We start from the raw sequence: 12,171 nt of genomic DNA on the forward strand, positions 1-12,171 counted from the left end.
GGTAAGGGACAGCAGAAACCAAGTTTTCAGGAACAGTCATGAAGGTCTGAGTGGCATATGCACCTTTTCTACACTTCTATGTTGTAGAGTCTAAAACAGAAATGAGGCTAGCTAGGGAGGCAGTAGCCTGACTGCAGAGAGCCTTGCTTATTATGCTGGGCCAAGAACTCGGTATTTGACTCCAGGCAATCAGGAACTACTGAAAGATGTTAAGGAGTGGAAGCATGGTGACAAACAGAAATTTATGTGAGAATGACCACCCTGTAGGCATTTGAAAGATGGATTTGAATGGACTGAGACTAGAAGCAGGAGACCGGGAAGCTCTTTTGGCAATGATGCAGATAAGAGATGATGGGGGTCAGAAGAAAGAAAGAGACAGGTAAGAAATAGGAGGTAAAATTGGCAAGGCTGGGTGATTATGTGTGGGAAGAGAAAAGGAGGGAAGAGTCACAGTTACCACTGGATAAGAACTTAGGTGACTGGCTGGGTCACTGGGCTGCAGGCAGGGCCAGGCTTGGGGTGTGGAGGCAGTGGGGTCATGAGTCACAACCAAGTGCTGGTGTGTTTCACCCTCTGTGGGATACACCAGTGGAGATGGCCAGCTGGGGGCTGATTCTCAAGTCCAGGAGAAAGTCTTGACTGGATCCCAGTTTGGTAGCCGTCAGTAGGTTGGTAGGTATTTTAAACAAGGGAATATGAGGACCAAGGGAGAACATACAGATTGGCAAGAAAAGGAAACCCAAGTCCATGCCTTAGGGGCCACCACATTTAATGGCCCGGTAATAACAGCAGTGACTAATGTGTAGCAAGTGCTCATTGTATTGTACATGGAGTGGCTTTAATCCTCAGCAACACCAGAAATTAGCACCATTATTATCCTCAATTTCACTGATGAGGAAGCAGACCCAGAAAGCCTGAGTTCCCACTGCCACATGGTCAGTAGGGGAGTCTGAGAATCTGATTCCAGAACCCAAGCCCTTAGCTGCTGTGCTCTTCTGCCTGGGAAGGAAACGAAGAAGAGAGAGAATATGGAGAACTGGGAGAGCACCTCAGAAGCTGAGGGAAGTACTGTTTCAAGGAAGGAGTCATCCATGATCTCAGGAGCTGAGCAGCCCACTGAGCAGGCTGGGAAAACTGCGCTGTAGACTTGGCGGGGAGAGGCCTCCTTGGGCAGTTGAGGGCACTGGAGCAGCTCAAGGTGAGAATGGGGAGATGAGGAAATGGAGACAGCAAGTGTGGGCTATTGTGAAAGGTCTGATGAGAAAGGGGGCGACAAGAGGCAGCCGTTACAGTGGAACACAGGTTTGTTTTTAACGGGAAATCAAGCGTGCTTACGGTGTGGGAAAAAGCCAAGGTGAACTCAGTGATACAGGAGGGTGGGGAGAAATTGCTGGAACAAAGCTCTATGTAAGAGTCTTCATTTACCACTGTTCACCACTGCCCCTCAAGACACTCTCATGCATTTGCTGCCATGTTTCCATATTCCCTGACTTGCTTCTTACCTGTATTGACGAGACGAATCCTGAATCTCCTTTGGGGCTCTCAGTTCTGTCTCTCCTTGCAATGATTTACCCTCAGCTATCTTTTCATGCATAATTCTCCAGGCAATCTTACTCGCCTATGTGCTGAAAAACCCCAAAATCAATACGCCAGCCTAGACTCACCCACCCAGATTCCTCCATCCAACTGATTCCAACATGTCCTTTTATGTGTGTCTTCCCTCGTTCTCAGCACGTCGATTCCTTTGGGGTCGCCCAGTTGTGAATACCGTCGCATCCAGTTCCCTCCCTGCCTCCAACACATCCACGTTCTTCTTGTTCTCTGGATTTTGACTTTGGTGCCATCTCCACCAGAATCTTTCTGTAACCCTTCATGACTCCTGCAGCGCTAGCTGTGGTTCTTACTATATCAGAGTTGCTGCTGACATGTCTGTTTGCTTTTACTGAATGTAAACTACTAGAGGGCAGGGCTTATGTCTTATTCACAATTACATCCTTTTTCTTTAGTAAGAAATGAGATTGGAAAACTTAGAAGCACATGTAAGGGATTGACACCTCGAAAAGGAGAGAGCACATGGTTCTCTGGGACTGGACTGAGGGAGATGAGAATAGACACTGATCTGTATGTGTTTATAGGTTGCATGGGAAGTTGAGGGGCTTAGGGACACAATTTGCATAGTAGAGTAGGAGGTAAAATGGTTTCCTGAGAATGAAGGAGAGGGGCTTGGATTTGGGGACTGAGTGGAGTCATGAAGATACAGGCAGGCTATGGAGAGGCCAGGGAGGGAGAAGGACCCAGAGGAAAGCCATCCCCCTCGAGGGCGGGAGCACGGTGCCGCCTCCTGCAAAGTAGCGTCTTTCCCACTCCTCAGAGCGTCCTGGATTTTGAGTGTGTTTCCTGTTCCATGTAGAGATGGGTTTCTTCAGAACGGTCTAGGTCTACCAACCGGAATTTTTACCTGTAAGTTATGAAGTTCTTTTTACCTGTGAGAAGTTATTCTTTTTACCTATGATGAAAATAGTGGGCTCTAAGGACAGAATCGTAGTCTGGGAGCTAAAAGATACGCTGCACATATCCCTACTTTCTTAATCTTCTGTTTCCCAAATATGTACATATGGAAAAATAAAGATTGAGGTAAAATTCTTGTGCTTTATTTCTTTAAAGAATGAAAATGCCCATGTTTCTTTCAGTAATAAAAATGGAAATATGCTTATTTGACAGTTTTGTTGTGAACATGACCAAGTTATGAATTTTAAAATTCATTCTTTAGGTTGGCAAATTCTGATAATAAAATAACAGTAACTGTTTTCAACAAAAGAATTTTCTAAGCACTGCTTCTGTTACCAGACACTTGAGACTGATCCACTTCAGAGCACAGTGCTTTACATTAACCATGTAGAGATCCACACACACATATGTATCTCCATACATACATACCTACTGTAAGATCAAGTGGAATGCTATTTTTACATGTAGTAGTCACATCTTTATGAACTGTGAATTTGGGTCCTGTAATGGCACTGGTAAGTGAAGTATTCAAACCGAGCTTGATGGATGGAAGAGGTCGTTGAGAAACACCTGAATGTCTTTTCTTTGGGGAGAGAGTAATCAATTACCAAATTCATGCAAAACAAAAGTGGTTCCCTTTGCTCTGGCGGATGTACCTGCTCCGGGCAGCAAGGAGCCTTCTGTGTAGCCTTCGCCACTGACAACATGCTACTGTTACTGTAAATGCAAATACGCTATCTTTCTACAACAGCCATATCCCTTTTTTTTTCCCCAAAAGTATCACTAAAGGTGGCTGCAATTTACATTGTGAATATATAGCAGTCTCTTGAAGGAATCATCTGTTATTAGAAGAGCCTGAGTATTACCCCAGCAGAAGATGCTACAACCTCTAAATTCCCTGTGCTAGATGAAGCCCATGAGTTCTTTTATTATTTTATTAATAATAAATATATTTGAAAAATCCTATGCTTCAATGGATTTCTCCGATAAGGACTGAAGCAAGTCCTTATAGACAGCAGAGTTCATGAATCGAGGATATGAGTCTCTGTGCATCAGGGTGTAAATCTGAAGTTGAGCATCATCGAATATGTGTTGGGATGGCTCCACCATGTTTCTGTTGATGACTTCTCTCACCCGGGAGTCTAAGCTCACCTGTCGACAGAAACGAGCAGGAGCTGTATTAGAGACTTTAGTTGTATCTCTATCCCAAACTCCTACAGGTTGTGGGGGTTTTTTTTTTGTTGTTGTTTTTGTTGTTTTTTTTGTGTGTGTGTGTGGTTTGTTTTGTTTTGAGACAGTCTTACTCTGTCGCCCAGGCTGGAGTGCAGTGGCGCAATCTCAGCTCACTGCAGCCTCCGCCTCCCAGGTTCAAGCAATTCTCCTACCTCAGCCTCCCGAGTAGCTGGGATTACAGGCACCCACCACCTCACCTGGCTAACCATGGGGTTTCTCCGTGTTGGCTGGTCTCGAACTCTTGACCTCAGGTGATCTGCCCGCCTCAGCCTCCCTAAGTGCTGGGATTACAGGTATGAGCCACTGCGCCCAGCCTTGTTGTGTTTTAAATATCCCAAACAAAACGAGATAATCCAAAAAATCCAAACTGCCAAAAGAGAAACCAAAAGCATAATCAACGCGGTTCTCAAATGTCGGTGGCATCAGCAGGCTCCAGAGGGCTTGTGAGAGCGGTTGCTGGGCCCCACCCCAGACTCAGTAGGTGCAGGGGCCCCTGATCGCTTGTCACTTCCCTCAAGTTCTAAGTGATGCTGGCGGGGCTCACACTGCTGCTTTGAAGAAAACAGGCAGCACAGACTGCCCCTTGCTCATTTCCTTGTAACATGGGGGCTGATGCGTGGAGGCCCAGGCTTCCCCTGCTGGCTCACAGTGGCAGGGCTCTGGGAATGAGTGCTGGCCTGCCCAGAGGGTTGGGCACAGGGGTGAAGTAGGAAGTTGACTCAAAACCCTGGAAGGTTCCAATCACAGGGCCTGAGGGCAGACGATGCCTGTGTTTAAATTCCAGCCCTGGCCAGGTATGGTGGCTCACACCTGTAATCCCAGCGCTGTGGAGTTCGAAACCAGCCTTGCCAACATGGCAAAACCCCTTCTCTCTACGAAAAATAAAAAATATTAGCTGGGCATGGTGGCAGGCGCCTGTAATCCCAGCTACTCAGGAGGCTGAGGCAGGAGAATCGCTTGAACCTGGGAGGCGGAGGTTGCAGTGAGCTGAGACCGCGCCACTGCACTCCAGCCTGGGCAACAGAGCAAGACTCCATCTCAAAACAAACAGACAGACAAAACCAACCCTGTCACTGCATTGTTGTGGGGCCTCAGGCAAGGTAAACTGTTCTAGTGAGCTCCTCCCCTGAAGTGGGTATGATGATGATGGTAGTGTCTTATGTTTTTGGTGATTTAATGATGAAGTGCTTGGATTTCACTAAGCCTGTAGATGTTGATTGCTCTGATGTTTGGCTCTTCCTAGACAAGGTGATCTACCTGCCTCGGCCTCCCATAGTGCTGGGATTACAGGCGTGAGCCACCGTGCCCGGCCTGTGTTTTGGTTGTATAATACTTTAAAAGACTGATGAAAAACTTTGCCTTGAAAAAAAATCATGACAAAATAAAAATATGTGGAAGCCATAAATTAAAGAACAAAAATTATCTTGCTCTTTATTAGCCCAAAATGAAAATAACTTTCTGGACTCAGTATTCAAACATGTCAACTGAATATTACCAATTTAACAACATGAACTTAAGAAAGCAAAATGTAACGACGCAAAATTAAGTAAGCCAACGACCCCACCACCTGGTCTGCCTACACCAGGCATATGGGAGTCATTTGAGACGGTGGGTTTGCCTCAAATCCAACCCTTCCTCTCTAGCATCTTTGGCTGGCCTAGCTAGCCCCTTGCCACGTCCCTTTGGGCTCCTGAATTAGTTTTCTAAAGTCTTCTGCCCCTCATCTTCTCCAAATCCATTCTGCAGCCCTATTGGTCTTTCAAAAATCAAAATTCGATGATACAAATGGGCTAAAATCCAAGGGCTTCCCAAGATAAAAATCCGGACACTTTGGCATGATGCCAAAACCTCTCCATGCTCTCTGACCCCTTATCTCTTAAGTCTCCTCCCGCTGCCTGCCCCCAGCCCTAATAGTTTGGTAAGCACCCTCCCCTTCCGGCACAACAATCTATGTACACTTGCAGTGATCGCACAACTTCATGCTCTTCTCCTGGGCTCGCCTGGGCCTGTCTCCTGGGATGTCGCCATCCTGCTGTGTTTGTGGAAATTTCCTTTTCACTATCCTTGGTCCATCTGTAGCCTCCTTGAGTATTTTTCTCATTCTCACCCACCCGTTTGTGGATGGCTCACCCCCGAGCCCCAGTGAGTGCTGAGCGTGTGGCCAGGGGTCCTGGTCTGTCTGCCCACATCTCCAGGAGCTCCATGACAGGAGAGGCCCTGCTTCTTCAACCTGACATTCCTGTCAGCACATAGTAGGAAATAACCAATAGTTTTATAATTAGAGCTGCAGGGCACCCAATTGTGAGAACAATCTGACCTCCTAAATTTTATTATTATTATTTTTTTGAGGTGGAGTTTTGCTCCTGTTGCCCAGGCTGGAGTGCAATGACGCAATCTCTACTCACTGCAACCTCCGCCTCCCAGGTTGAAGCGATTCTCCTGCCTCAGCCTCCTGAGTAGCTGGGATTACAGGTGAATGCCACCACAACCGGCTAAGTTTTTGTATTTTTAGTAGAGAAGGGGTTTCACCATGTTTGGCCAGGCTGGTCTCGAACTCCTGACCTCAGGTGATCCATCTGCTTCGGCCTCCCAAAGTGCTGGGATTACAGAAGTGAGCCACTGTGCCAGGCCTGACCTCCTACATTTTAGATCTGAAGTAACTGAAACTCTGACAGGTGGAAACTTGCCCAATCTCATTCAACTGATAATTTCTTGAATGTGAAAAGGCCAGCCTGGGGAAAACCTTTTCCGCATCAGTATCACATCTGTGATGCTGCTGCCCTGTAACATCAAGATACCTAAAGACAATATTTTTCTCAGAATAACAAGATAATTTTATTTAAAGGAACTTCTTAGGGTGTAATGTTTGTAAACAGTGTTCACCATCAAATGCAGACTCCAGGGGATACTTTTTCCAGAAAAATGCACAAAAGTTTTCACAGATTTCAGAGGACACTTGCAGCCCCTCTGCAGGTCCACAGTCAAAGGGATCTGAATGCTGTGAATGAGGGTGCAGCTGTTTGGTCATGTTCAGCTTGACCCAGAACAGCAACTGCAAAATGTAGAAAACAGCTGCACCCGCATTCACGGTATGCAGATCCCTTTGACTGTGGACCTGCAGAAGGGCTCCAAGTGTCCTCTGAAATCTGTGAAAACTTTTGTGCATTTTTCTGGAAAAAGTTAAAAGTAATGGCGAGGCCAGGCACAGTGGCTTATGCCTGTAATCCCAGCACTTTGGGAGGCCAAGGTGGGTGGATCATGAGGTCAAGAGATCAAGACCATTCTGGCCAACATGGTGAAACCCTGTCTCTACTAAAAATACAAAAATTAGCCAGGCGTGGTGGTGCGTACCTATAATCCAACTACTATGGAGGCTGAGGCAGAAGAATCACTTGAACCCGGGAGGCAGAGGTTGCACTGAGCCAAGGTCGTAGCATTGCACTCCAGCCTGGGCAACAGAGTGAGACTCTGTCTCAAAAAAGAAAAAAAGAAAAAAAAGATGATTACTTTTGTTTAGTTTTTTGAGATGGAGTTTCGCTCTTGTCACCCAGGCTGGAGTGCAGTGGCGCAATCTCAGCTCATTGCAACCTCTGCCTCCTAGGTTCAAGTGATTCTCCTGCCTCAGCCTCCCAAGCAGCTGGGATTACAGGTACCCGTGACCACACCAGGCTAATTTTTGTATTTTTGGTAAAGACGGGGTTTCACCATGTTGGTCAGGCTGGTCTCCAACTCCTGGCCTCAGGTGATCTGCCCGCCTCAGCCTCCCAAAGTGCTGGGATTACAGGCGTGACCCAACGTGCCCGGCCTGTGGCAGTTGCTTTTGCACCAAGTTAATACTTTTACCATCAGCCTTGGGAGAAGGCATTTCGTGGTCACATACCTCCTTAGGAGAAAGTATAGAAATGTAGTCTTCATAGATTATCCTTGCTTTCTCTTCAATAATGTTTTTATTAGCTTCCTTTTTCAGTTCCTCACAGGCCATCCAGAAGAGCATATTTTCTTCACTGAATTCTGTTCGGAGGAATTCACGGAATGCATTCCTTCCTGCTGGAGTGACCATTAATTTGTCGAATGACTGAGCCCAGGCATTGACTTCTTCCAGAGTAGGAGCAGGGCTTCGTGGAGACCAAAAGAGAAGGGGCATAAGGGAACTGTTAGTGGTAGTTAATTGGAATTTCATCATTAGAAATGTATCTTTTCCTCCTCCAAGAATGAGAAATATATGCATTTAGGCCCTTTTAGGAAGGAGAAGAGCTGTTCTCCTTTCTTCAAGCCTTTGGGAAAAACACATGAATATGATACTTTCACATTGTTTGCTGGATTGCATACCAAAAGGCTTGCAAACCAAGTTGCTATAATAACTGCTAAGAACATGCTTGTTTACAACTGGGCACATCTTGCAATATTTTAAAAACTATAAATGTAAAGAAAAATCCTACAACCATCTGACCCAAAACTTCCTAATCACCTGTGATGAGTTCTGTACTACAACAGAACTAAGTCAGGTTTGACAACATTAAACCTCTAGAACAACAGAGCAAGTGTGTACTTAATGTATTTTAAAATTATGTAATATTTGAGAAAGAGAATATATGTAATATAAATGCAAGTTATAAATGCCACCGCTGTACTGTCCAAAGGTGACAACAAAATGAACACTTTTTTTTTTTTTTTTTTTTTTTTTTTTGAGAGTCTCGCTTTGTTGCCAAGGCTGGAGTGCAGTGGGGTGATCACAGCTCACTGCAGCCTCGGCTTACTATGCTCATATGATTCTCTCTCCTTGGCCTCCCAAGTAGCAGGGACTACAGGCAGGTGCCACCATGCCCAGCTAATTTTTTGTATTCTTTGTGGAGTCAGGTCTTACTATGTTGCCTAGGCTGGTCTCAAACTCTTAGGCTTAAGCGATCCACCCACCTTGGCCTCCCAGAGTGCTGGGATTACAGGTGTGAGCCACTGCATCTGACTCACTTTTTAAAAAAAATTACAAACATTTAAAAAATATAATTGGGGGTGCAAGTACATGGATACATTGTTACATGGATACATTGCACAGTGGTGAAGCCTGTGTTTTTAGCGTAGCCATCAATGGGATAGTGTGCATTGTAATCATCAGGTAATTTCTCATCCCTTACCTACCTCCCACCCTCCCATCCACCTTTCCGCGTCTCCAGTGTAAATGAACACTTATGAATGGGCTATTTTCCTTAAGAACCAGAACAGCACTGACAATGTTGCATTTATTTTGGTGCTACTTCTACTTGCTACTGTCTCCCAGCTTCGTCCCCTAGGGAACTGCTATACTTGACTTTGGGGTTACCCCTTTGAGTTAATTCTTACTTCTGTCATAATTGTATCGAGATCAGAAAACATAGCTTAATAACGATCCTTAATATCTCTTTTATTTTGTTTCCATAGTTTTAAATGTATGTATGTAACCCTGAAAAATGTAGTCTTTAGTTTTTATTTATTTATTTATTTTATTTTTTTAAGACAGAGTCTTTCTCTGTAGCCCAGGCTGGAGTGCAATGGCATGATCTCGACTCACTGCAACCTCCGCCTCCCAGGTTCAAGCGATTCTCCTGCCTCAGCCTCCCAAGGAGCTGGGATTACAGGTGCTCACTACCACACCCGGCTACTTTTTTGTATTTTTAGTAGAGATGGGATTTCACCATGTTGGCCAGGCTGGTCTGGAACTCCTGACCTCGGGTGATCCACCCACCTTGGCTTCCCAAAGTGCTGGGATTACAGGTGTGAGCCACTGGTAAGTATAATGCAAATATTCTGAAATCTGAAAAAATCTGAAATCTGAAACATTTCTAGTTCCAAGCATTTTGGATAAGGGATACTCAAACTGTATTTCAATCTCCTTGTTATATGGGTCTTTTTGGATACCTTCAGGTTCACTATTTATTTAGCTGTATCTACTCTTTTATTTCAATCATCAATTTTAAAACAATTTGAACAATAATATTTCATTTTAAAACTTCTATTTTGTTTGTTTTCAAATCTTCCAGGTCATTTTTTTAAAGAAATGTGTTAACAGGCTGGGCACAGTGGCTCACGCTTGTAATCCTAGCACTTTGGGAGGCCGAGGCGGGCAGATCATCTGAGGTCAGGAGTTCGAGACCAGCCTGGCCAACATGGTGAAACCCCATCTCTACTAAAAATACAAAAATTAGCCAGGTGTGGTGGTGGGTACCTGTAATCCCAGCTGCTTGGGAGGCTGAGGCATGAGAATCACTTGAACCCGGGAGGCAGAGGTTGCAGTGAGTCAAGATCACACCACTGCACTCCAGCCTGGGCGACAGAGCTAGACTCCATCTCCAAAAAAAAAAAAAAAAAAAAAGAAATGTGTTAACAGTGTTTACTCTCTTAGATGTTAGATCACTTTCTTTACTTATATACCATTTAATTTTTGGCAAGCATCTATAGCTTTTTCTTTCTCCCTCTCCCTTTCATTTTATTTATTTATTTATTTATTTATTCATTTATTGAGATGGAGTCTTGCTCTGTCTCCTAGGCTGGGGTGCAGTGGTGCAGTCTTGGCTCACTGCAACCTCCGTCTCCGGGGTTCAAGCAATTCTTCCTGCCTCAGCCTTCTGAACAGCTGGGATTACAGGCGTGTGCTACCACGCCCCGCTAATTTTTATATTTTAATGAAAAGGGGTTTCACCATGTTGGCCAGGCTGGTCTCAAACTCCTGACCTCGGGTGATCCACACACTTCGACCTTCCAAAGTGCTAGGATTACAGGTGTGAGCCACCGTGCCCGGCCACCGTTTATTATATAACATACTTTTATTTTTAAAAGTATATTATATAAAAATAAAATAATATGTTTTGTTAGAAAGCATCTATTTGTATTTGCAATTAGCAAAGGGATTAGACTAATAATAGAACTGACTTCTCTCCCTGTCACACGATGAATTAAATGGAATTCTGCAGGGGAGGAATGTGAGGCCACATAATGATTGGATGTTACTAAATTGCAAGTAGAGAAAGTGTGCGTTTCTGTTGAAACATACAAGGCAAAGAAAAGAAAGGTTAGTATTTCTGTTAGTTTAGTGAGGTAAAAAAACGTGCGATTTCACCTTTCTTCCCAGGTTGGAAGGTCCGCTCTGAGTTCGTGGGAAGCTATTGTGGGCCTCTGATCTTCCTGGTTTCTAACAGTGAGACTGCAAAAAAAAGACATTCACATGTTGACAGCTCAGTCTCTGCCAAGAAAAGATTTTTTACAAATATTTTAAAGATAACTTCAGATCCCGAAGTATTAATAGAATTTCTTCCTCTGCTTGGAAAAGAAAATGACCCCAGTTAGTTTTCCCAAGCAAACCAAAAGCATGACAGTAAGATACTAGAAATGTAAATTGTAACATTGTGGTTTCTACTGTTGAGAAAGAGTTAGAAATTATTGTGTTCAATTATACTTAGAATAATGATTTTTTAAATAAAAACAGATTCATTAGAAAATAGTAAAAAAGGTTTGGGCATGGTGGCTCATGCCTGTAATCCCAGCACTTTGGGAGGCCAAGGCAGGAGGATCACTTGAGGCCAGGAGTTTAAGACCAACCTGGGCATCATAGCAAGACCCTGTCTCTATTTAATACAAAAATTTAAAAAATGAAAATAGTAAAAAGTAAGACTGTCAGGAATGTTACGGGGTTTCATTTCATTTTTTGTATCTTAAAAAAGTATACATCCTCTAGGCTTTGTTTCCAGTCAAAATGGAGGCTTCATATATTTATAGGCACATATACAAAAGTAGTAGAGAAAACTAGGAAAGTGCATAATCAAAATCTATGTATTTCTCTAAAGAGTTTGTTTTCTTATACACATTCTGTACATTTGTCTGTAAACTTATTCCAAGTATTTTTGTTGTTACTGTAAATGGAATTTATACTTTTATCTCATCTTTTAACTGGTTATTGTTTGTAACATGAATGCTATTTTTTTTTTTTTTTTTTTTTTTTGAGACGAAGTCTTGCTCTGCTGCCCAGGCTGCAGTGCTGTGGCACTATCTCAGCTCACTGCAAACTGCCTCCTGGGTTCAAGTGATTCTTGTGCCTCAGTCTCCTGAGTAGCTGGGACTACAGGCATGCACCAACACGCCCGGCTAATTTTTGTATTTGGTTTCACCATGTTGGCCAGGCTGGTTTTGAACTCCTAACCTCAAGTGATCCACCCACCTGGACCTCCCAAAGTGCTAGGATTACAGGCATGAGCCACCGCGCCCGGCCACTTTCTTAATCACTTGATTGAGCTATCATTCATATGCCGCCAAGTTTATCTGTTTAGAGTGTACAATTCAGTGGTTTTTAGTATACTCACAAAGTTGTGCAACCATCCCTGCCATCTAATTCCAGAACATTGTCATCACCCCCAAAAGAAACCCCACCAGTAAGCAGTCACCGCTTATCACCGGTATCTCCCC

General features: G+C 44.1%; 1 protein-coding gene across 5 annotated transcripts in view; it reads right to left on the reverse strand.

Moving 5' to 3' along the window:
- Positions 1 to 2,629: 2,629 nt before the first annotated feature.
- Positions 2,630 to 12,171, reverse strand: part of RGS20 (regulator of G protein signaling 20) — a 79,533-nt gene continuing 69,991 nt past the window's right edge. For all 5 annotated transcript variants that reach the window (XM_050801800.1, XM_050801801.1, XM_050801804.1 and 2 more), the window contains 3 exons: positions 10,832 to 10,915; positions 7,622 to 7,856; positions 2,630 to 3,660 (listed from right to left, as the gene is read on the reverse strand). In XM_050801800.1, coding sequence (XP_050657757.1) covers positions 3,472 to 3,660; positions 7,622 to 7,856; positions 10,832 to 10,915 — 508 coding nt within the window. In that variant the 3' untranslated portion in view covers positions 2,630 to 3,471. The remainder of the gene's footprint in view (positions 3,661 to 7,621; positions 7,857 to 10,831; positions 10,916 to 12,171) is intronic.

Source organism: Macaca thibetana, chromosome 8 (assembly GCF_024542745.1).
Source record: "Macaca thibetana thibetana isolate TM-01 chromosome 8, ASM2454274v1, whole genome shotgun sequence".
Lineage (NCBI taxonomy): Eukaryota > Metazoa > Chordata > Mammalia > Primates > Cercopithecidae > Macaca > Macaca thibetana.